We start from the raw sequence: 26,242 nt of genomic DNA on the forward strand, positions 1-26,242 counted from the left end.
GCGGCAGCCTCCCCGGCACCCTCCCCTGCGCACACGCGCGCACACACACGTGCGCACACGCACACTCATGCACGCCCACACAAACGCGCGCCAGGCCACCTCTGCCGCGCACTTGTTTCTCCCCGGAGCGCTAGGCAGCGCTTGAGTGAGCCGTCCTAGCCCGTGTAGCAGAATCCTTGCTGGGCAGAGCTTCCCAAAGGTCAGCTCCTCCCCGGGGCCTGCAGACCTGTAAGTTTGTTACTTTTTTTTTTTTTTTTTAAATCGTCTCAATGATGCTGGTAACAGGGAGCTTTCGGTTATCTTTAAGCACAAAAAAGAAAAGAAAAGCTCCACTCCAAGCCTGATCGCATGAACAGACGCTGTCTGGGAAAGGCTTCTCACAGGAGGAAACCGGGGAACATGTAATCGCATCTTTTTTCAAAGTGATTTGTGACGCCGCGCAGGGAGAAACGAGCAGTCGAAGAAAACCTCTCCCGGGCACACCGGCTGATCGGAAATCAGTTGCAGGATTGGGGAGGAACCCTCTGCGGGGGTGAAGTCATCGCTACCTTTGACACCGTGATCCCAGGTAACAGACCAGAGCTTTTCCAGCCTCTGGTGCCTGATGTCTTCCACCCCTCCACCCTGGTCCTCAGCGCCTGAGCTCCCAGAACAGAATTCCCAACCTCCATATGGATTAAAAAAAAAAAGAAAGAAAGAAAAAGAGAGAAGCTGTTAGGGTGAAAACCGAAACAAACAAAAAAACAAACAAAATCCACGCCAGCCAATAGCTCATTTCTTAGCTGTTGAGCAGGCTTACACTCACCATGAAGAGAAATAGATTCAACAGATAAAATGAAATTACAGAAAATCAAAATGAGAAGTGGAATGGCATCCTCTCCTTTTCTTTTCTGTCAGCCTCCGAAGATGAGAGGTCCACCGCCCCCGCTGCACACTTCCTCCTCTTCGAGCCCCCTCCCCCCAGCCTGGGCTTCCCTCGCACTCCACTGAGAGTGTACTCTAAACTCAGGCACTTTTCTGAGGGGTCAAGTCCAGTGACCCATCCTCTGCCCAGCATCGCTTTGATCTCCCTGCAGCCTCCTGGCCTACAGGCCTTCTGTCTGCCTCTCTGGCCTCCTCTGCTGACCCTTCTTGTCCTTTGAGGACAGTAACTGGATTCTTCCAACTCTTTATCTCCCACCATCCCATGGGTGCTGTCTTCTGACTTGAACCTGGACAGGTCCTGATTTTGTGGGGCTTGAAGCTTGTATAACTCTTGAGGGAGCTTTTTAAAGAAGAACAATAAAAACTTCCAAACACAACACTAGACATGTGTCCTTGGAAGTGTCCGGGGAAAGTGAGGGGCATGAAAACTTGAGTTCCGAGGTAAATCCGCTTCTGATTTCACTCTATGATGGTGAGCCGTGAATCCTTTTTGTCCCTGGATATCTCAAGTCCAAATTTAGTGTCCAAAGTCAACTCATCTTTCTCTCAAAACTAGTCCTCTTCCTGTCCACACCCCTTACTTAAGACTTGATTTTCAAAATTTGAAATCCCAGCTTTCCTCTGGCTCTTTTTCTCTTCTAAATTCCTTATATCCAAGTGTTTGCCAAATTTGCTGCTCTTACATCTGGACTTTATAGCCACTGCCACTGCACTAGCCCCCATTACAGAAGGGGGAACTGATATCTATCTGCTGCCGGCCATGTGTCAGGCATCACACTTGATTCTCACAACAATCCTAGAAACCCTACATTCTGTATTTTTCTAGCTTAGAGAAGTTAAATTGGAGTCCTGCGTCCACTGCCTCAGTGTTCTTTCTCCTTCTCTTCTTTTCTCCCTGACTCTGCTCTCAGGTCAGTGTTTTTAAAAGTCTGATTTCATCACATTACCTACCTGTTCAAAACCTTCTGTAGGTTCCCATATGTGCCTACAGGAGAAAGATGGCATTCTTCAGCCCGACACTCCAGAAGCATCCTACCTTCATCTCCCACAGTCTCAAGCATCCTGTTTCACTCAAGCAGCGCTGGGTGCGGCCCCTGAACGTGTCATGATTATTCGACTCTTATTTTGTATGCTGTGCATATTAGGAGGCCAAAAAGTCCCCGAATAGAGCAGAGCACAGCTCTCAAATAGAGTTAATGTCTCGAGGGATTGGATTGAAGCCTGCAAATCTAGAGGACAATATATTCTTTGTCTATTAATATGCTTATTGTTAGCCACTCCCTCATCTCACCGAGGTGCATGCTTGAGGGTTAGGACTTGCCATCCGCCTCTATCTCCAGAGATGTGCCAGCCACTCTGTCAGCAAGCAAGGCTGGAAAGACACCTCGAGCCAGGGGGGCCTAAAGTCAGCCCAGCCCCTGGAATTTGCGGCTACTGCCCAGGGCTCTTGAGCAGTGCACAGTGTGGCCAGCTTGCACTTTTTCAAGCAAGCCAAACGTCTCAGGGAGAGTGTTAGTAGCTTAGCATGGCCCAGGCAACAGGCCTTACAACGTGCCAGTTCCAAGCTCTATGGAAGAATGCTCTCAGTGCAGCTTGCTCTTCCCTCTCCCCAGGCTGTCCCTTCCAGATTGCTCCATGCCCTTTGCTCAATTCATGTTTCCTTCTTCTGGTGTTATCTCCTCAGCCCTGAGAAGCTTTCAGTTTCTCCTACATACAGCATTTTGTATTTGAATCTGGCATTAGGAGCCATTAAACAAAGATTTCAAACCAAAATGAATCAAATTTCAGGATCCTTTCTAAAAAAAAATACCTTACTGTTCTAAAATAGCCTTATTTGCTTAGGGGGTAAGTCTAACCCGTGAGCTGACTTCCTGGGGCTCCAGGGAACCACAGTGGACACACTGAAATGAGTCCCCTCTGCCATGGGAGTGAGGCATCAAACTGATTTTTAAATTTCTCTCTCTCTCTCTTTTCTTCTCTCTCTGATACAGACTGAGACTTACTTAATCTTTATTCTTCTTAAAACGTATCTGATGAGATCAGTTTTTCTGTATTTAGATTATAGGCTGTGTCCTTACTCTTAAAATTGGAAACTGCAAAAGAAACGAACTCCACCAACTCTAGTTAAACAGACTTGCAGACAAAGACTCACTAACCCTTCTAGCAACAGCCATTTCTCAGAGAAGTTGCTAGACCTCGTTTCCTTCAAAGGATGGAAAGCGTAAAATAAAATCAGCACAATTGTTACTATCGCTGTGAATGCAAATTTGCATCAAATGTCTTATTGGCAAAATGCACACACTATATTGCTCTAATTTCCCAAAGAACTTTGAACTGACAAAATGATGTTTTATTTTTGCAGGCTAAGAAATTTAAATAGTTGCCTTTAAATATAGTAAGTAATGACTAGGCTCTGATCATTAAGAAGGAGAAACTTTTTTTCTGGATGCTAAGTAGTGATTTCTGAAAGTTTTAAATAGAAAATGCTTCCACATGTGATGTTGATATCCATAGCAGCATCAGCAGCATTTCCCTCGCCAGAAGTAAATACAGGTACTTTGTCAATACCAGTGCCCGGTTTCTTTGAGGGTAGGATTGATTAAGGACCACGCTTACCCAACATATAGGAATGAGGTAATTAGACATCCGATGACCTTTGTCCCTGCCTATCTATGTTTCCTTACAGCAAATTGTCCATTTTCTCTTTTCAGGGGTGTGTGTGTATGTGTGTGTTTTCGAGGCAAGATGGAAGATGAAACTAGGGAAAGAGACATACTGTATATATCAGAATTTTTACCCCAAAAACCTTCAGCTAGGCCTTTTTTTTAGTTGACAATTGGTACAGTCCTTAGAAAATTGGTTGGTGTTAATTGTACATGTCGGATCTGGCTATTATCTTATTCAAATTTTAAGGAGAAAAATAGCTTTAAAACAACAAAAAAGCGAATCACTTCTTTCCACTACCCATTGTTGAAAACAAGTGTGTGAGTCTCTGCAAGAGGAATTGAGTTAAAGAGTATGTCAGATGCCAATTTCTTTTCCTACCGGTTTTAACTGTTTTCAAGTTGTTTACCCTTCTAAGAAGTGAGAAGAGCAAATAGTAATTTGAAACCATAACACACACAGTATAGGCAGTCCCCAAACAGAAACCCAATAAATCAACAATATTGGTATGTGGGGTGTGTTTGTGTGTGTGTGTGTGTGCGCGCGCGTGTATGTGTGTTTCCCTGGGGAAATGCTATGTGCACGTCCCATGCAAGACTTTGTAGGGCATATAAAGGTGGGCAAAAGGACATGTTGGTGGCTTTGCAATTTGTAAAGCCTTTTTTACTCCCCTTGAAATTGGGTGTATACTTCGTTTAGCAGACCAGTTATGAACGATCCCTTTGCGCTAAGCTTCTGTTTTTAGTAAGAAGGTAAATACTTTGGATATGATAGCAAACAACAAAACCAGCCCGTAACAATTAGTATCTTAATATTTCTCAAGGCAGATTTATAGAAATAATTAAAATGGACCATTGGGGAGAAAGTAAAGAGAGTTAGGCTTTTAGTGGAAATACCATCATTCAAGTTTTGACTGGCTTAGGCCATAAAGAAATTTCCTACCAAAACTCTTAAGCATCACAGTTAGCTCACCTTTAACATCCTCTTGTGGGCCTGAGCGGGCTAAAACTAAAAGGGGTGCATTGGGGTTAAGCCAGGACTTCTCTTTCCATCCTCTCTCCTAACTTGCTGGCCGCCCCTGAACAAGAGCCTCCTGTATTTGATGGAACTCAGAGGGGTGGTACTAAGCATTCAGCCATTTGTAGTTTAAAGTGGATGAAAAAGTTTTCCCTCACTTTTCTAAGTTCCTTTTATCTAGTACTTTTGTGCGTATGATCAACTTTTGTGTGTTAAATTGTATATCAGGTCATAAAATTTATCGTACAAAGTATCTTTTGATTGGTGGTGATTTCTCAGGACAAGAGAAAAGAGTAAACGACTTTACTTTTAATTTTTCTTGAGATGTTGCTGGTTTTCTAAGTAAAACCCTGGGCTCACTCCCCACCACACCTCTTTGTTGAAGACACAGGTAAATGAATTTCTGAATTTTTGAGTTTTGAATTGAATTGTGTCAGGCTTCCTGGGGAGTGATTGATGGGCTGTGTCACTGGGGTGTCTGTGTTACATGGCAGGGGGGGTCAGAGGGGGTGCAGGGCAAGCACGCAATTAAACACCGGACTTTAATTTACACTGTACAATGGAATTATTTTTATGCCGGAAATGGCTTCACACATACACACACACAAAAGAGGTAATTTTTCTTCCCAGGGAAATTGAATACCCTCTCACTGTGGATTCTTATTTACCTCAAGTTTGGGGACACAAAGACACATCATATTTGTAATTTTAAGAGGAGTATAAATAAGGGAAAGCAGAGAAAATGCTAGATGTTTACACATCTTCATTCACACATCTTCATTCCTCTCTCTGTACCCGCCATTATCAAAGATCTGAACATATTTTCTAGCTTTGTGTTCTTTCCTTTACAAGCATGCCCTGTTCATAGTTGATCTCAATAAGAAGTCTAAATTCTGAGGGCGTCTACTTGCCCGCTGGCCATAATCAGGTGAAACCTCGTCTACTGAAGGGGAGAGCAGAGGAAGGAATTCTACCCCAGCAGCTCCACTGCACAAGGGCTCATAAAAAAGGGGGCCCCATGTGATCCCCATGCTCACAGTACAGAGTCTACAGAAGTCATGTGATGGTTCAAAGACCTTTGTCCTGTGTGACAGGCTGGGTAGAGGCACCATAAAGAAATCAGAGGGGCTAATTCAGAAGGCTGGAGCAGGCACAGGGACGTAAGAAAAGAAGGGAAAGCCATGGAGATTATGACTCACCCCCAAATTTTTATTCCCATCCTGATTTTTAAGAGAAGTCACACGTCATTCTACTTTAGACAAAGCTCTTGAGACAACCAGCAAAGACATGTTTTGCATGTGTGTCTTCCCTGTCAAAATAAGCTTATTTCTTCTTCATTAGGCTGCAATAATTGAAACGACAATAAAGGACTTTATCAGAATTGTTTTCAAATTACAGAAAGCCATTTTTGCAGATTCTAAGGCTTCCTCAGGCGACCTTGAAACACTCATGCACCCCAGTCCTTGTGTGCCTAGTTATAACCCACACATTCAGCTAGGTAACTAGTTATTAATTTCTTTTTCTTCTTAAAAATGGGAACAATCAGGTTGACCTCCAGATGGAAACTAAGGTCACATATTAAACTGCTAAATCTTCTGACCAACAGTTCTCTCCTGATGACCTAGAAGCTGTAGACAAATTCTGCCTCTTTGTCCAAATATACTCTAGTGCTACCAGGTGAAAAAGGATCAAGCATTCTGTTAGTCTGACTGGTAGGGGAAAAAAGTGTTCAGACTCGAAGCCTACAAAGAAATAATATTGTACTATATTTAAGATTTGATTTATATGAGGTTTAGTTTGACAATATGGATAGGACCATTTCTAGTGACCAAGCTGCCATGGTAGAATGGTAAAATGCACCCTTCTGCACCCAACACACACAGATGTGCAAGACATTCCAATTTGGAACTGAAGGCTGGCTGCTTCCACACTCAACCACTAATAGTATGTTCCGCGCACTGGTCCCTCCCCTCTCCACACCATTCATTCCCAGGATTTGTGTAGACTTTCTCCCCATTAAACCAAAAAGTTTGAGGGCATGGCTGTCTTATTCATCTTCACATCTCAGTAGTAGCTACTCCAGCGCTCTGACAATAGAGTTAGTCAGTGTCTCTGCCAACTAAACTTGGTCCTCATCACCAGCAAATGACACCAGTGGACCTCTAGTCCTTCAAAGCTAGAGGCTCTGACAATGATAATCGTCATTATTGGCAAAACTGAACGCCTTTTGTGTGCAAGGCACATAGATGGCTACAAAAATGTTCAAAACAGTTCTGCCCTCAAGAGGATCGGAATGGAATTCCAGAAGGGAATCCATCAGATGAGACTCAAACTCTTTGAAGCAGGATATAAGAGCACATGGAGAAAACAGCCAGATAGCATAACATTTCATGGCGAACTGAAGAAATGTAGACGTGCATAGATCAGTCAGGGGAAACATTTCAGAAGACATGCCAATGCTCGACCCAAAGCAGTGCAGCCCAGTGCTGGCTGCAAACACCTCCAGCCTTGACACGGTTTTGCAAGAAAAGTGATTGGGATGGAGTTCTCTCTTCTGAAATTTGATAGTGGGTTGAGAATGGAAGCATGTAACTGTGATCCTCTCCTCCTTTTAGGACAACACCAAAGAGACAGGGATTCCTGATTTCAAACGAGGAGGGGCTAAGCATGCCCTTGGTAAGACAGCTGTCTGCTCCATCGCTGCTTGGGTAATCTGCTTCCATAGGCTGGGTGAACAAGATTCCAAAGAGGCTACTGTAAGGAAAAAAGATATTATAATATGAAAAGTCAGCACCCTAGAAATTAATCATGAATGAAGTTTTTCTTAATTGAGTGATCTCAATTCACCGCTAGTGAATAGGAATTCACATAAAAATGAGCCAAAAGAACTAAACAGGCAGCGTTCTTCCTAGAATAAGTCAAGGTCAGTGTTGGGGTCACTGGCAAGGAAGTCTGGAGTAGCTTGGACTGCAACTATTGTCTTGGGAAAAAGACTTGTTTTCATGGCTCTAGGCATGAGCACAAATGGTGACTCCAAAAGCTTGAAAACCCAAAGAGAGCACTACAGCCTCTCATTATGTCATATATATATATTTTTTGGTGAGGAAGATTGTTGCTGAGCTAAGATGTGTACCCATCTTCCTCTATTTTGTATGTGGGATGCTGCCACAGCATGGCTTGATGAGCAGTGTGCAGGTCCACATGTGGGATCCAAACCCGCGAACCCTGGGCCTCCAAAGTGGAGTGTGCAAACTTAACCACTACACCACCAGGCCGGCCCCTGTAATTTTTTTTTTAAATTTCTAAAGGACAAAGAGGCAAATTAGGACCAGATCCTGCTGTGAAGCTTTAATACTTACTTTCTCTTCCCTTGTGACTTTAGGCAAGGTCTCCTATATTAAAAAAAAAAAAAAAAAAAAAAACCATTAGACTTAGGCCGTTCATTTGCAATGTCTAACTAATTTCTCTTGTTTTATGGCTGGCTTAATTGGAGGAAAATGCTAACTGAACTTCACAAGGAAGTATAGCGAGTGTTTTTAGATAAAGTTTAAAGAACAGAAAGACATGGTTTAAAAGACAATACCATAGGAAATCTAAATGATGAATTAAGGTCTAGCCTTCTCCAGTGGCCAACACTAGTCTAAGAAGAAACTGTTAGACCCATTTCAGGGGCCATCTGAACCTCTTGAAGGTGTTACTGGAATCAGGTGATGAAAGTCAACATGGGTAAGCTGACCAGTCATTCAGCAAATACTCATGACCGTTTAAATTTACATAGATTTTTTTCAACCCACTAGATAGTACCAGTGATTATATAGTAACCATTGCCATGGTAAAAACTCACTTCTCAAAACATTGTCTCGGCTTTTTGCTGCTTCTATTATTGGTGTAAACTAGTTAGAAGACTTTAATCCACAGAATTTTCCTTGTTCTGACTTAAGGTAGGGGTGAGGGAACAGGAAACAGAGAATTTAAGAACAATGTAAACATCCATTATTTATTTGGGGAGTTCTTTAAAGATTTAAGCTATTTTATTAATTTAAGAAGTGTGAATTAGGGGAAATTTGGCCAGCTCATGAAATACTTTTCAGCTTGAAAATGTTATTAAAAATTATCAACGTACAGATATAATTTATTTTAAACAGTCTAAGTTGCTAAAATAAATGAAGCTATAAGCAGCTAAGTTTAAGAAATCTGGAGTAATAGTACAGAATGGTAGTACATGAATATTTATGAGAAGAGGGGAAAAAATTGAGACAGAAGAAACCATTGGCATTAAGCTAAAATAAAGTTAGTGTTTTATTTTTGGGCTTAACTTTCCATATAGTTTCCAACAGCTATTTAGAAAGTTGAGGAGAAACAAGAGAGAGAAAAATCTAGTTTAGTAAACGTATGTTTTCCTACATGACTTCTTTTTTCTTTTTTTTTTGAAGATTAGTCCTGAGCTAATATCTGCTGCCAATCCTCCTCTTTTTGCTGAGGAAGACTGGCCCTGAGCTCACATCCGTGCCTATCTTCCTCTACTTTCTATGTGGGACGCCTACCACAGCATTGCTTGCCAAGCGGTGCCATGTCCACACCCTGGATCCAAACCAGTGAACCCTGGGCCACCGAACTGGAACATGCGAACTTAACTGCTGTGCCACCGGGTGGGCCCCATGACTTCTTTTTTCTAATTAGTCTTGTATCCTAAACTATTTCTGCTTCTTCCATTGCCCAGTTTCTGTAATTTTTACTGATAAACAGAAAACTGTTCAACTTTACCCTTTCTTGAATTTCTCTGTCTCCAAGTACAAACCAATGTCTTTCACATGCTAGAAGGGGGATTCTGATAAGTGCAGGAGTGAAGCAAGCAGCGTCATTGGCTGTACCAAAAAAACCCTGATTGCCACCCTGGTGCAAGAGGGGAAAGTGCGAAAGAATCCTCCCTGCATTTCTGGACCAAATACCCTAGGTTTTTTAAACGAAAATTTTCAAAAAAGGAAAAGTTGAAAGTAGTACAGTGAAACCCCACATATCCACCCATTTCAACAATTGCTAACATACTTCCATATTTACTTTAAGACATCTTTCTCTCCTTCCTTTTCTCTTTCTCTCCTCCAGCTTTCCCTCTATGTGAGTATGTATGAATGCATTTGTTTTTGCTGAACCATTTAAAAGCAAATTGCAAGGGGTGGGGTGAAGGTGAAAGGGGTAAAGGGGCACATACACATAGTGACAGATAGAAACGAGACTATCGGAGGTGAACACGATGCAGTCTATACAGAAGCTGAAATATACTAATGTACACCTGAAATTTACAGAATGTTATAAGCCAATATGACCTCAATAAAATATAATAAAAGTAAATTGCAGACATCATGCCATTCCACCTTTGAATACTCTAGGCATGCATCTCCTATAAGGCTATTCCCCTACATTATCACGATATAATATCATACCTAAAAAAATTAACAGAAGTCCCTAGTGGCATCAAATACACATTCAGCCTATTCAGTTGTTCCCCAAATGTTTTACATAGCTATTTTTTGAACTGTGATCTAAAGTGTATTTTATAACAATATTTCTAAAATAATTTTTTCCTTTGTGACTGACTTTTTGAAGAAACCAAGCCAATCATTTTGTAGAATGTCCCAGATTCTGAATTTATCGTTGATTCCTCATGGTGTCATTTAACTTATTCCTCAACCCTCTGTATTTTCTGTACACTGGAATTTCAGGCAAAAGTCTTGATTAGTTTCAGGTTAAACAATTCCAGCAAAAATATCTCGTAAGTGATATTGCATAATTTATATTGCATTATATCTGGAGGCACATGATTATCAGGTGACTAGTGATGTTAACTTTGATCACTTGAGTTAGATCGTAAGCACAAATCTCTCATTAATGGTACTTTTTCCCCCTTCACATTGAGTAATATGTGGTGTAGCGTTTTGGTATTATGGACATAATCTGTTTTCCTTCAATCTCTAATGATTTTAGTATCCACTGGTGATCCCTGTGTGAATCAATATTTCAGTGGGGGCTGCAAAATGATTTTTCTAATTCTGCCAATTTCTCTACATTTTCTTTAGCTGGCTATTCTTGTGTAAACATCGTGGTATCTTAGGTAGCAACCTGGCATTGATTTCAAATAAATTATAAGTGTACTGCCTCCTTTGTAAGTCATTGAGATGAAACAGCGGTGCAACCACCAAATGCTTTTCTGCATTTGAATTTTGTATAAAAAAACTGAGCAAATTTTTTGGTACATGGCTCCTTTGAGGTAAGAACTATGCAAGGAGTTGGGAATAAAAAGGCACACACTACACCTTTCTCAAAAGCTTAGAGTCTAGCCATAAGTATCTATTCCTCAAAGGAAAGAATTATAATTATCTGCCTCAAACTTTGGGTAGTTTTTCATAAAAAGCTTCCTAATATAGAATTAGAAGTCATTTCTGGGGAGGAGAAAAGTAAAGTCACATATATAAATAATTTCAGTGCTTTGCTATTCTAAAAACTCCATAAGTTAAAACTTTTCAGCAAGCCGACAGGAATAAAGTTATCTTTCCTCTCCATACCCCATAATACCCTCCACTTATTTGAATGGGAAAAAAAAAAGTGTTTTTTACGGTCAGAGTTTGCTTTTTCTTTAGAACTTTAATAATCAAAGGCCCAAGATATAGTGAGGACTAATATGGTTTAAATTTTTCTTCCTCATGTGCCCCATGCCAGCAAGGTGTACATTTCACCCCTAAGATATTTATACAAACACGTACACCTGTACCAAAAGCAGTGCTATGGAAGTCTAAATCATGGAAAGCTACTTTAGTTTAAGATCAACAAAATGGTATCTTGTTCCTCTTTCATCTTCCTCATGAATCAACAATTCATGATAAATCATAGTTGCAGAAAGCTCACAATCTTAGACAGAGGATGCTTCTGGCAAAACCCAGCGTGGGCCCAAACAAAACAAACTGTGGTTTTGGTTTAGTGTGGAAGTTTCATTTGTAAAAATGTCACTGAAATTCCCAGCTCTGATAGTATATTAATCAATTAACTGCACAGAAATAGGGTTACGGTTCTCAGACTGGGTCTAATTTCCTTTCCTCACATGGATCGTCTCCTCTTTCCATTTCAGAGTTAATACTAGAAAAACAAATAGTTCTCATTTAAAATTCATAAATTACTGAGTCAATCTTTATTTCACAAAAACAAAGCTGAACTTCACAGTTTCCTGTACATTAGGAGGACCACTTGGCAATTTATTATAAAGGCTCATTTATGCCAAGAAACCTGTTGAGCAGGAAACCTTCAAGTGGGAACATGGACTAGAATTTAATGAAAGTCCTGAAAAGAGGAAGAAAGCTGTTTGCATTGTCTTTCTGTTTTAATAGGTCTTGCTATATTGTAAAAGTAGTAAAGAATGTGTGGCCTGTGGAAAAGCTTTGAACGAATGCAAAATAAAACTGGCCTTCTGATCAGAAAATAGTCTATTCACTGGATAGTCTTATTAGGCTATATAAAAAACTGCAATCTTACAGGGGGAATCAGAGTTTTTAAGTGCCCAAATTTGATTAGAATTGAGTGAAGGCTCTCTGATGGTCTCACCTCTCTTAGGCAACTAAAAGGTTCAAGAAAAGAGCTGGTGGCAAAAGATATTTAGGAATATTATTACAGAATATAGGTAGTCTTAGTACTTCACAAAAATTAGTACAAATTACATACAAATGTACTAAACTAGCAGTTTTAGATAATTTGCTTTTATTTTTCACACCTACAGTATCTCCGGTGACACATAAAGGAGACTGGGCACATTTTGAGTTAGATACATTCTTCTTTGAATGAACAGTCCCTTGGTTAAAAGAAATTTATCTTTAGCTTTTTCAACACGCATACTTTTACTTTATATACACTTTTCAGGTTCACATGATTTCTTTTTCAGAATACTTTAGGTTAAAGATCAGTGGATTGCGAGAATGAAGGTAGTATATACTTAGAAATGTACCTAATATGAATCCATTTGGGGGTCGATAGATTTTTTTCAACTGAGAAGACATTTAATACAAATTGTACTTAACTTTAGTAGAAGAAACAATACTCTTGACATTAATTAGGCAGTTGAAATGCCAGGATTTAAAGGGGGATTCATATATTTAGTTGCAAATCATCATCTGGCATTACATTTGGAGATGGCGGGTTGGCTAAGTCAGTTTAATATACTTTTGGGCCTTTGTGTCTTCATCTGTAAAAAAGGGCGTTAAAACAGATAATCTCTAAGGAAGCTTCTAGTTGCACACTCTGTGGGATAAGCTTCAGTAACATTATCAGTGTGCTTTGAATATGGAAAAGATGCTTCTTAAAGTCTAGATTTTAGCTAAATTGCTTCTGCAAGCCCAGGTCCTCCCTGGGCCCTAAGATGTGGAGGCTTTGGGATTGTTAAATTAATTAAACAAGGAAGCTATTAGATTGAGAGGGCTTTAATGCTTTAGTAGCCACACAAGCCTGAAATGCCTCCAGGTTAAGAAATCACAACTTAAGGACAACCAATCACAAACAGCCAACTTGGCTTTCCCATTAAGGCAACTGCTTACCCTGCAGCCAATCACGTCACTTCCTTGCTTTGCCTCCTTCTCTTCTATGTAAGTCTAGCCCCCAGCTCCTGTCAGCGGAGCACTCCTAACCACTTCTGGTTTGGCGCCACCTGATTCAAACAAATTTTTGCTCAAATAAGCTGTTAAAATTTTTAATATGCCTCAGTTTATCTTTTAACAGGGTGAAGAGTTCAATTTCACAGATTTGCACTTTTTTTCTTGAATAATTTCTATTTTAATGAAAGAAAAGTCAGCCATTTCCATCTATCCCCTGGTCCATACTCCAAATCTAACCCAAATCCTGATTGTTCAGCCTTTATCTTCCTGACAATTTTTCCCTTTCCACTTAGAAAATTTATGAAGCAATGTTCTGCTGATCATACGCATTACATCCTTTTATGCATACTGGCCTTAAAAATATGCTACACAGGCACATGCGTATGCTCCTAGATGTGTAACTTGGCAAAATCTGTCTTGAAAGCAAACTGATAACACATAACAAAATCTTAAAAGTGTGTATACTTTGAGGGCTTACTTTCACTTCTAAGCATCTAACCTAAGGGAATAACCAGGTAAGAGTACAAAACTGAATGCAGGCATGTTAAGGAATTTCAAACTACAGCTTGTAATATAAATCACTGTAATTAAAATATCTAACTTCAGGGGGTTAGCTGGTTCCATGCAGTACTTACTTGGGAAGTTACTTATCTTCAATCTTTTGAAATTATCTTCCAATTTTTTCTCTACAATGAATATGAATTACTTTCCTAACAAAATAAATACACAACTGGCTAATATGTTAATTTACTTATTTCTTTTGCACATGTACCCACTACTCAGAATCACTGATATTGTCAGCTTATTCTGAGAAATCATCAACCCATGAAACTATTTATTTCCTTGGCTACTACAACTGTTATTAAAATGTGCTAAGAGGGGGCAGGTTGTGCTCCCAAAAGAGATTCCAGTTGAGGGAAAACAAAAACTTCCTGAGATAAAACAATTACAAGCGACAGAAGCATAATTTTTTGTTACTGTTTTTAAAGTTTGGAAAAGACAAATCATATGTCCTCAGAATTTCCAAGCAGTTGCTTCTTATTTTAAATGAGGAAGAGCCAGAGAAACAAGGTACTGCAGCAAACACTTTTAATAAGAATACAAAATTCACACCAGAGGCACATTCTGGGGAATGTCAATGAACTATCACAAGTAGTAATTCCGCTGGAAACATAAAATAAGGCTCTCTCGGAGTACAAATATACAGGAGGGAATGATTTAAAACAGCTCTATGATTTACAGTCACATTACATTGGATTAAGCACTGAAAACAGGCATATTAATTAAAAAGCCAGCTAAAAGGCATCTGAACATATATAACAAATCTTACAGGCCACAAAGTTCATGTATAACAGTAATTTAAGTACTTCATTTCAACATAAAAGAAATGAACGGGTGAAGAGACACCTCTCAAAATATTAATTTATGTCTATGACAAAAATCAAGAGAGCTTATACTTAAAAAGGATTACATTACTGACAGAACCACACAGCGGACAGGCCACCCCCACAACACAACACCAGCAGTGCTGAGCAGCTAACACAGTACTGGCCTTTCCAATCCCCTTTCTTCCTGTGACCACGACACTGTGCCATGTCACAAATGAAAAGAATTCCTCTGTCTTCTCATTCCACAAAAGGAATGAAGAAAAACCAAACAGTAAATTCAAAAGTTGATTTCACCATAAACCTTAAATGTGGTTTAACAAATACAAAGAAACCCAACAGTTATACACAGTGCTCCTTTCCAAGGAAGGAACAGACACGTCAAACATTATCCGAAAGGGGTTTCTTTATGGATTATGTACATTGGTTGAATGAGAATTACTGTATCTGAGAAGGCACATATCTGTCATTTAAGGCTTAACCGGTATTGTTACATATGGAAGTCAATGAAAGCTGTCTAGGAATTCACTTCTGTCAAAATGGAACTTACCCAAAAACTAGCTTTCTGAGCACAGATTTCTACTCTTGAAACTATCAAGAATTTCTATTCCCAAGTCCACCTGTCAGAAAAAATTCTCTTAAGCAGGTTTCATTACGAATCAAAAGGAAGTGCTAATATAACTGCCCAATGACTTTGGGTGATGCAAATTCATAAGCTCAAAAGCCTCATAGAAATGACAGTGTGATTCCTGCGTCTTTAAAAAAAAAAAAGTCTAAACAAAATTACAATGGTACAGATTCATTTTTAAAAAATTATTTGCTACAACTCGACAAGCCAATCACTCATTCATTAGAGCTGCCACCTCTGTGTGGATGCTGCAGGAACACCATATAATTTTACTCTGCAAAATAGTTTCTTTTTTCTTTAAGACAATAGATGAAAATGAATCTTTTAAAGATGTTTAATATATTCATATATAAAATATCTGATGTTGATACAAATCATGTAAACCTCCCTTTGGAAAAGTTACAACTGGCCCTCATTTCCAGGACCAAAAACCTTGAATTTTTGTCTTGTCAGTGCAAATCTATATTAGATGTTTTCAAACTACAGAAATAGCCATCAACCCTCACAATACAAAAGGATTTCTCAAAAAGGAAAATCATTGTGTTCAGATTATAGAAATTATGTTTACATTAAAACCACCCACCTTCCTATCAAATTTAACAGTTCAATTGTTAAAGTATGAAAAAGGGAAAAATTAAAGCTGTTTGTGCAAGAATCACTATAATGGTGTCACTCCTTCCCTCTTCCCCCAACTCTGCTTAATTCTTATTAGGTTTGTTTAGAAATATAACCATGTGACTTTCTGTTTTTTTTCCAGGTGTGATTTTACTGTTCTTCAAGCCAAGATGGGGCATCCACTCCAGGGGTTTTCAATTTGATATGGAACTGTTTAAGTGTCTGTTCAAGCTGCTTCTGATTCCCAGCAAAATAAGCGGCAATGGCGTTGTGGAAAAGGACCAGCTGATTGTGCAATACTTTAACCTGTGAACAGGGCAGAGTGACAAGAGCAAGAATTAACAACAATGACAATGAAATATGAGGTGACTTATTACATGTCTTAATAGCGTCTGTCTCCTCAGGAACAGCTGTTTTCAGAATGACAAAGTGCTTCACACACACCAAACGCACATTGCTTGGCAGGGTCATTGAGCCTTTGATGACTTTTTAATTTCCCTAAAGGAAATAGGTCAGTTTAAGAAACTAAATATGTACTCTGTTCATCATTTTCAAACATTATTGAGAGCATTAATTAAAAATATCATTAAATCCCACCTCAAACTAAATATACTCAAAATCAAATACTGAAGAGGGAAAATTGTACATAAATAATGACTGTATGACACATGCTATATACCAAGTATGCACATCATCAAGGTTAAACTTTACGTAAAACTGAAAGGCTATCCACTTAAATTCTGCAGTTGTCTGCAAAGAAATAAACAAGGGGAAGCAAGTGTTGCCCAGAAAGCCTATTTACTCAAAGTTCATACAACTCTTATTTTCAATGCTTATTATTTCTAATGAGATCAAGAGAATGTTTAACCAAGTTAACACTACCTCTATGAATCCTTCTTCAACAAATCACCAAAGCATCACAAAGATTTCTGAATAAAGTTGTTTCCTGAGGTCTTATTTATAACCATAAAATGTTCAACAATAAAGTATAAAATACACTCTGATTTACCCATCCGATGCAATATTCATTAAAGCTCAGCTTTTATAATTTTTAATGATGTAAAAACATCTGATGTATAATGCTAAGTGAAAAAACAGGTTATAACATTTTATATATATGACATTTGTATTTACTATATTATATACACACATAAACGTATACACACATAGTCTCTCTAGCCATTTCTTCATCTATCTACCTCTGTAAACGAAATAACACAAACATGTTTATATTGGATATGTTTGATTTGTAAAGCCTTTATTTTTAAAATTAAAATATTATAAAAATAACATATGCTCAAGATTATAAAGTAAAATCTCCTGATCCACTCTGCACTTATCGCCCCCCCCAGAGAATCACTAACATTTTATTGTGCATCCTTTGAGAAATTTTCTAGGCATATACACAATATTTAAAACATATAAATGGATTGCACTATGTACACTTTCAGTAACTGGTTTTTACTTAAAATATCTTAGATAACTTTTTATTCCATTCATTTAGTCATTCAACAAATATTAGTTAAGTATTGCCTATGTGCCAAGCACTGTTCTACGTGTTGGGGATATAGGAAAAACCCCTTCCCTCCTGAGCTTACATTCTCAGCGGGAGGGAAAAGGTAGGAGGGAGGCTAGAAACAAAGTAAGTATTGACACCCAGGGAATTAATATCTCAAGCCTTGAGAGGAAGTTGGGTTAACTCTCTAACTACTCAAACCTTTCAAGCCTCTGGCACTGCTGATTGACCTAAATGTCGTTTAAAACAAAAGGAATTTTTTCTCTTCCTCTGACAAAGAGAAAGTTTCTGGCAGGCAAATAGTTTAAGAGGACCAGATAGCATGAAACAATACAAACTAAAACATGTCTGTACAAACTAAAAGAGATATATCTTGAATTTATCTGGTCAGACATTTAAGGCCTGCCACCCTTCTAAATGAAACCTTTGGTGCCGAGTCAACACGGACGACAACCAAACAGTTCACACTATGCATCAGGCACTGTACTAGGGACACAAGAATACAAGGATAAGTAAAGCACAGGGCAACATAAAATGATTAGCGTCATAAATGGGGAGTAAAAATACATACAGTTAAGTTAAAAAAAAAAAACAGGGACTTGTGCGGACAATACGGTTTTTCAAGAACGATTGAGGGAGAACACTGGGACAGGAGAACCCTAACTCCTCTGCCCTCTGGTTCTGCGATCTGGGCGATATTTCAAAAGATGATGAGCCTCAACCTGGGGCAATTATTAAGGAAAAAGGATAATTATAGGAAGAGCAGGTTTCTAGAAGGCAATTCAGGAGGTGAGTGAGGTATTTCATTATAGTGGACTCTTACAATAATGGCTCCAAAGAATCACCCCTCTTAATATGCACACCCTTGGGGAGTCTTCTACCATGAAAATGAGCTTGTAATCATCACTGTTCACATTCCACACTGACTGGAGGCCCTACCTAGAGCTGTAAAACAAGATAAAGAAATAAAAGTTAAAAAAAAGAAAGAAAGAAAATGAGCTCGGCCTTGTAACATTAGAAAATGAGGCCTGATAAGCAAGTGCTTGCCCTCTTGGACTACTGCCGCCACCTTGTGAGGAAGCCAGGACTGGCCTCCTTCGGGATGAAAGCCCACAGGGAGAGAGGACAGCCATTCCTGTTGGGTGCTGCACACAGCAGGCCTTCCAGCAGAAGGTGAAACCAGAAGAATCCACCTAACAGACCCACATAATTGTGGGAAATAATAAACCATTATCGTTCTAGGCCTACGTTTTGGGTTTCATGTTATGCAGCAAAAGATAAGTGGTACATCTATGATGAAGGTAAACGCTGCAGTTTCTAGGAATGAATAAAGGTTTTACAAAACACAGTGAAAAGGAGGAAAGTTAAAAGGGGGAGGACAGGCTTGGAAAGAGAAAAGGTTAAGCTGAGTGATAAAGAAAGAAACTGAAGAAAGGCCTGTACGTGGGAGGTTAGGAGTCAGGGGTGGTTGCGATACACGAGATAAATTGAGAGAGAAAGCAGCTAGGGAACAGAGATTCAAACAAGAAAGGCAAAAATGCTTAACCAGCCCTAAGACCTAACCGCAGTCTCAGAGTAAATGCAATATACCATCTTTGAAAATTTTTACTTCCAACTTTCTAGGAAGACCTAACAACTGTATTAGGCATAGTTTGAAACTGGTCACGGCCTCCCTGAATTTGTGTTTGTTATTCACCTAGGTCATTAGTAAAATATCTTCATTATTAGTACTAGTCCTTTATAGAAATTACCGGAAAGAGCTTTGGAATCAGGAGGCATGAGTGCCAATCTTAGTTGTACCACGTCCCAGTTTTCTTTGTGACACCAGGCAAAGGTTACTTCTAACTTCACTGGCCAAGGTCTTCATCCGTTTATCAGGGATGCCATCACCACACTCAAGTTGTAGTGTTGTTGTAAGGGTTAAACGAAAGGAGATACTACCCGGCACACTGTGTGACACACAATAAGCACTCATTCCATTTCAGTGAAATCTAAGCGTACCTATTTGACAGTCAAATCTTCGAACGACATTGACTTTTCTTGGTAAAATAAAATTTCATGTATTTAGAACCCACTGATTAGGAACTTGTAAAAAGTAAGATTGTGATACTGTGATTTATAATAAGGAATATATATACATACTTCGTTCTCATTTCTGGCACAAAGCTCCTAAAAGCCTGGTAATTTCCTAAGTGATAAGAGTCCCGGAAGCATCTTTTGTTGTAATATTTCATCTCTCTCGCCTGTTCCTGAAATAGCTCCAGAGCTATAAAGGTGAAAGGAGTGTCTTTTGTTTTTCATAACAAGTCCTTTTCAACCACACCTGACTTTACGTTAATGAGGAGATTTCTGGAAAGCCTCTAGATAACTACAGGACGGGGGTTGGTTGCCAAGGGAACTAAATCAATAATTGGAGGGTGGGAATTTTCCAGGGAGGGAGCTCTAGGGAGGTGAGAAGGGGCGAGAGGTTGAACTAATCACCAATGGACAATGATTTAATCAGTTATGCCTGCCTGATGAAGCCTCCATAGAAGTCTCTAAAGTATGGGGATGGGGAGCTTCTGGGTTGGTGAACCCATCCACATGCCAGGAGGGTGGTGGGCTCCAAACTCCACGGGACAGAAGCTCTTGTGCTCAAGGCCCTTCTAGTGCCTCTTCATTTGTATCCTTTAACAATCTTTATAAGAAACTAGTGATCTAGTAAGTAAACTGTTTTCCTGAGTTCTGTGAGCCACTCGAGCAAATAATCGAACTTGAAGAGGGAGTTGTGGGAACCTTCGATTTATAGCCAGTTGGTCAGAAGCACAGGTGATAACTTGGACTTTCGATTGGTATCTAAAGGTGGAAAGGGCCCCCCACAGTGTCAGGACTGAACTGAATTGTAGGACACCCAGCTGGTGTCCAGAGAATGAGAGAACTGGTCGGTGTGGGAAAAAACACACATCTGGTGTCAGAAGTGTTTGAGAAGTGTTGTGAGTGTGAAAGAAGAAACACAGAGAGTCTTTTTCCTTTTCAAAGATAGACACTGATGTGAAGTTTACCTTAGCACAATGAAAAAAAGGTGTGTGCTAAGCAAATCAATTTTGTTGAAAAGATTGCAGGGGCACAGTCGGCTTATTAACACTGTCTGCCTTGACATGGCCTTCAATCCAAAGGCAGAAAACAGCCAGGGATGCTGCAGAAGGAATTCCTCTGCTAGACAGATCATCTCAAAAGAACCTTTAAGTATCCCTTTACAACCTCATAATTCTGTCCTGAAATGAACCCATTTTTCAAGCACTGCAGAGGCACTTAATTTCTTCCATATTATTCATTGGTTAGCACCACTCAAGTTAACAGTAGTACATCTAAAGTTTTAAACACTTTGTTGTGTATTGGTTTAATATGATTTCAAAGCAACTTGTTTATGACTTAAGTGCATATGTTTTTTCCCACTTGTTTATGGCTTAAATGAAGTTGTTTTTGAAATAAGAATGATGTCAGCTGTGTCAGGATATTACCGTATCATCTGCTCTCATTGATAAGCACTCAGTAGCTCAGCTGGATGAACACTGCTGGGTGGCTTATCGGTAAGAGCACGTGGAGAAGCAACTATGGCAAGGGGACATTCCGATTATAAATACCGAAAGTTTGTGAGGACTATTCAAGAGTTTTCGGTCTGGGCATGGCAACTCTTTGCTGACCTAAACAGCTCTGAAGATTTGGGGGCATTCACGATAAAGGCAGCTCTTTAAGATCAGCTTGCTGGTTAACAGTGGCACCAGTCGTTCCCTAACAATGTGCTCCAGCAACAAAGTACTTACATTTTGTGCTGGCAGCTCTTAGTTGGCCAAGCTGTCTCTCCTGAGTACCAACTCATATAAAGGTACATCTTGAACTAAATTTGGACTTTATCCTTTTCACTTCCCCTTGCCTGGAACAACAGTGTGATTAATCTATCATTGGTTTGGAGTATATTATTTCTTTATTAGTCAGCCCTAGTAGTCTAGTGGTTAAGATTCGGCGCTCTCACCATAGGCGCTTGGCTTCATTTCTGGTCAGAGAACCACACCACCCATCTGTCAGTTGTCATACTGTGGCAGCTACATGTTGCTGTGATGCTGAAAGCTATGCAACTGGTATTTCAAATACCTGTTTGAAGGAGGGTCACCTGTGGCGGACAGGTTTCAGAGGAGCTTCCAGACTAAGACAGACTAGGAAGAAGCACCTGGCCACCCACTTTTGAAAAAAATTGCCCATGAAAACCCTAAGGATAGCAGCGGATCATTGTCTGATATAGTGCCAGAAGCTGAGAGGACGGTGCAAAAGACCGGGCAGGGTTCCGCTCTGCTCTACACAGGGTCAGCAGGAGCTGGAACTGACCCAACGGCACTAACAACAAATTTCTTTACTGGCTTATTAGGAGACACTGTCTTGCATGCTATTGGCTTGTGAAATCATTTTAATTCCCGCAGTGAACTGGTATTGAATAAACTATTTGGCAAAGACAGTCTCAGTCTCTGAGAATAATTTTGCTGCCCAAAACAAAAGAGACTTTTACTAATTCATAATGACTTTCTTTTTCTATGTCTAGAGTGGGAATTGCAATCACTTTTCAAACAAGCTTTAAAACGATAAACTAATTTGCATAAGTACCTACAGTTGTGTGTCAATTAACGACAGGGATATGTTCTGAGAAATGCATTGTTAGAAAATTTCATCATTGTGTGAGCATCACAGAGTGTACTTACACAAACCTAGATGGTATAGCCTACTGCACACCTAGGCTATATGGTACTAACCTTATAGGACCACTGTTGAATATGGGGCCCGTCATTGACCAAGTGTTGTTGTGCAGCACATGACTGCACTAAGGTCAAATCATTCTTACTAAGGTTATACGCAGGGTTCACCTTACGATGGGTGACATTTGATTTCAGGACCAAATCTCTTTCCTGTAAGACAGTGGTCAATTAAAATTATAACTAGCAAAAATAAGTAAAAAAAAATAAAACATTACAGGCTCTCTCTCATCTGATTCCTTTTTACATAAAAAAGTTTTCTAAAATTGAGCTGTTCTCAGTCCCCCTGCCAGTGTGACTGAGTTTCAGATCTCTTCTGGTACAGGCTGACAGGGATTGGTCCAGCAATGTTTTGAAAAAGGGCAGAAAAGTTCCCAGATGATCTTAGATATGACAGAACTTTTTAAAGATAAAAAATTATAAATTATAAAGGAAAAGATTGGTAAATTACATTAAAACTGAGAATTTCTATTCATCTATAGATAGTGAAAAGATAAGTTACAAACTGGGGAAAGGTATCTGCATTACATGTACTGACAAAAGATATGTATCTAGAAAATTTGAAGAACTCCCACAAACCAAAAACTCAATGAAAAACAGCAAATAAGTGCTCACTTCAGCAGCACATACACTAAAAAACTGGAATGATACAGAGAAGATCAGCATGGCCCTGTGCAAGGATGACATGCAAATTTGTGAAGCCTTCTATATTTTTAAGGAAGGAAATAATAAAAATCAGAGCAGAAATAAATGAAATAGAGACTAATAAAACATATAAAGGATCAATGAAACTAAGAGCTGGTTCTTTCAGAAGATAAACAAAATTGACAAACCCTGAACCAGACTAGCTAAGAAAAAAAGAGAGAAGACTCAAACAAATGAAAGCAGAAATGAAAGAGGAGAAATTACAATGAATACCACAGAAATACAAAGGATCATAAGAGAATACCATGAAAACCTATATGCCAACAAACTGGATAACCTAGAAGAAATGCATAAATTCTTAGAATCACACACCTTCCAGAACTGAATCAAGAAGAAACAGAGAATCTGAATAGACCAATCACAAGAGACTGAAACAGTAATCAAAAACCTCCCCAAAAACAAAAGACTGGGACTTCACTGGTGAATTCTACCAAACACTCAAAGAAGATTCAATACCTATTCTTCTTAAACTCTGAAAAACTGAAGAGGACAGGACGCTCCCTAACTCATTCTACAAGGCCAGCAACACCCTGATACCAAAACCAGACAAGGACAACGCAAAAAGGGAAAATCACAGGCCAATATCCTTGTGAACATAGATGCAAAAATCCTCAACAAAATGTTAGCAAATCGAATACAACAATAAATTAAAAGCATCATACACCACAGGATCAAGTGGGATTTATTCTGGGGATGCAGGGATGGTCAACATGTGCAAATCAACCAACGTGATATGCAATATTAACAAAATGAAGAATAAAAATCACATGATCATCTCAATAGATGCAGAGAAAGCATGTGACAAGATCCAACATCCATTTATGATAAAAATCTTAATAAAAAGGGGATAGAAGGAAAGTCCCTCAACATAATAAAGGCCATATATGACAAACCCACAGCCAATATCATATTCAATAGTGAAAAACTGAAAGCCATTCCTCTGAGAACAGGAACAAGACAAGGATGCCCACTCTTGCCACTCTTATTCAACATAATACTGAAAGCTTTAGCTAGAGCAATTAGGCAAGAAAAAGAAAAAAAGGGATCCAAATTGGAAAGGAAGAAATAAAACTATCTCTATTTACAGATGACATGATTCTACATATAGAAAACCCTACAGAATCCACCAACAACTATTAGAAATAATTAATGAATACAGTAAAGTTGTAGAGTAAAACATCAACGTAAAATCAGTTGCATTTCTATACACTAATAATGAGCTGGCAGAAAGAGAAATCAAGAATACAATCACAACACAAAAGAATAAAATACCTAGGAATTAATTTAACCAAGGAGTGAAAGACATACAATGAAAACTATAAAACATTATTGAAAGAAATCAAGAAGACATAAAGAAATGGAAAGATATTCTGTGCTCATGGACTGAAAGAATAAACATAGTTAAAATGTCATATTACCTAAAGCAATCTACAGATTCAATGCAATACCAACGAGAATCCCAAGGACATTCTTCATGGAAATAAAACAAAGAATTCTAAAGTTTATATGGAACAACAAGAGACGCTGAATAGCCAAAGTAATCCTGAGAAAAATGAACAAAGTTGGAGGTATCACTCCCTGAATTCAAAATATACTAGAAAGCCACAGTAATCAAAACAGCATAGTACAGACCAAAAAACAGACACATAGTCAATGGAACAGAATTGAGAAATAAACCCACATATTTACAGTCAGCTAATCTTTGACAAAGGAGCCAAGAACACACAGGGAGAAAGGAAAGTCTCTTCAATAAATGGTGCTGGGAAAACTAGATAGCCACATGCAAAAGAATGAAAATAGACCATTATCTTACACTATACACAAAAATTAACTCAAGAAGGATTAAAGACTTGAATTTAAGACCTGAAACCATAAAACTCCTAGAAGAAAACATAGGCATCTTTGACATCGGTATCAGAGGTATTGTTTTGAAAACATGCCTCATCAGGCAAGGGAAACAAAAGAAAAAATAAGCAAATGGAACTACATCAAACCAAAAAGCATCTGTACAGCAAAGGACACCATCAACAAAATGAAAGGACAACCCGCCAACTGGGAGAAAATATTTGCAAATCATATATCCAACAAGGGGTTAATTTCCAAAATACATAAAGAACTCACACAACTCAACAACAAAACATCCAACAACCCAATAAAAAAATGCACAGAGGATATGAACAGACATTTTTCCAAAGAAGATATATAGATGGCCAATAAACACATGAAAAGGTGTTCAACATGACTAATTATTAGGGAAATGCAAATCAAAACTACAATGAGATATCACCTCATACCCATCATAATGGCTATTTATTAAAAAGACAAGAAGTAACAACTATTGGAGAGGATGTGGAGAAAAGGGAACCCTCAAACACTACTGGTAGAAATGCAACTGGTGCAGCCACTATGGAAAACAGTATGGAGATTTCTCAAAAAATTAAAAGTAGAAATACCAAATGCTACAGCTATTCTACTACTGGGTATTTATGCAAAGAACATGAAAACACTAATTAAAAAAGATACATGCACCCCTATGTTCATTGGCACATTATTCACAATAGCCAAGACTTGGAAGGAACCCAAGTGCCCATCAATGGATAAACGGATAAAGAAGATGTGGTACACACACACACACACAATGGAGTACTACTCAACTGTAAAAAAGGCAAAATCATGCCATTTGTGGCAACGTGGTTGGACCTTGAGGGTGTTATGTGAAGTAAGATAAATCAGACAGAGAAAGACAAACACCATATGATTTCACTCATATGTAGAAGATAAACAAACACATAGATAAGAATAGATTGGTGGTTACCAGAGAGAAAGGGGTTAGGTGAGGGTGAAAGGGGTAAAGGGGCACATATGTACGGTAACAGATAAAAACTAGACTATTGGTGGTGAACACGAGGCAGTCGACACAGCAACTAAAATACAATAATGTACACCTGAAATTTACACAATGTTATAAGCCAATACGACCTCAATGAAATAATTTTTTAAAAAAGAGCAAATAACATGAATGGCATTTCACAGAGGAGGAAACAGGAGTAGCCAATTAAAGCTGAAAGGATATCCAGCCTTGTTAGAAAACAGGAAAACGTAAATTAAAACTAACTTGGGACACCATTTTATACCCTCTAAATTAGGAAACCTAAAACAAGGAGAACTCTTATTACTGTTGATTGGTGCATAAACTTGTACAACTACTTCTGAAAACAATTTGGCATTAACTAATCAAATAAAAGATGTATATACCCTCTGGAACAGCAATTTAACAAAAGAACAGGATTATGCCCTGTAGAAGCTTGCATGTATGTTCCATGAGACATGTACAATTAAGTTCACAGCAGCACTGTTTTTAGCACCAAGAAAACAAC

At 38.9% G+C, this 26,242-nt stretch overlaps 1 protein-coding gene, 1 long non-coding RNA gene and 1 other non-coding gene across 18 annotated transcripts in view; 2 read left to right on the plus strand and 1 right to left on the minus strand.

Moving 5' to 3' along the window:
- Nucleotides 1-77: 77 nt before the first annotated feature.
- On the plus strand, nucleotides 78-10,759 carry LOC139082057 (uncharacterized). Its single transcript, XR_011537744.1, has 4 exons — nucleotides 78-228; nucleotides 308-568; nucleotides 7,221-7,281; nucleotides 9,039-10,759. It is a non-coding gene; the product is annotated as an uncharacterized lncRNA (long non-coding RNA).
- A 3,548-nt stretch (nucleotides 10,760-14,307) lies between these two features.
- The window catches only part of ARFIP1 (ARF interacting protein 1), a 121,352-nt gene continuing 109,417 nt past the window's right edge, over nucleotides 14,308-26,242 (minus strand). For all 16 annotated transcript variants that reach the window (XM_070611546.1, XM_008536461.2, XM_070611551.1 and 13 more), the window contains one exon: nucleotides 14,308-16,169. In XM_070611546.1, the coding sequence (XP_070467647.1) occupies nucleotides 16,014-16,169 (156 nt within the window). In that variant the 3' untranslated portion in view covers nucleotides 14,308-16,013. The remainder of the gene's footprint in view (nucleotides 16,170-26,242) is intronic.
- Nucleotides 22,768-22,875, plus strand: LOC139082116 (U6 spliceosomal RNA). The gene has a single exon (XR_011537846.1). It is a non-coding gene; the product is annotated as a U6 spliceosomal RNA (small nuclear RNA).

The sequence above is a fragment of the Equus przewalskii genome, chromosome 2 (genome assembly GCF_037783145.1).
Source record: "Equus przewalskii isolate Varuska chromosome 2, EquPr2, whole genome shotgun sequence".
In the NCBI taxonomy this organism is placed as follows: Eukaryota; Metazoa; Chordata; class Mammalia; order Perissodactyla; family Equidae; genus Equus; species Equus przewalskii.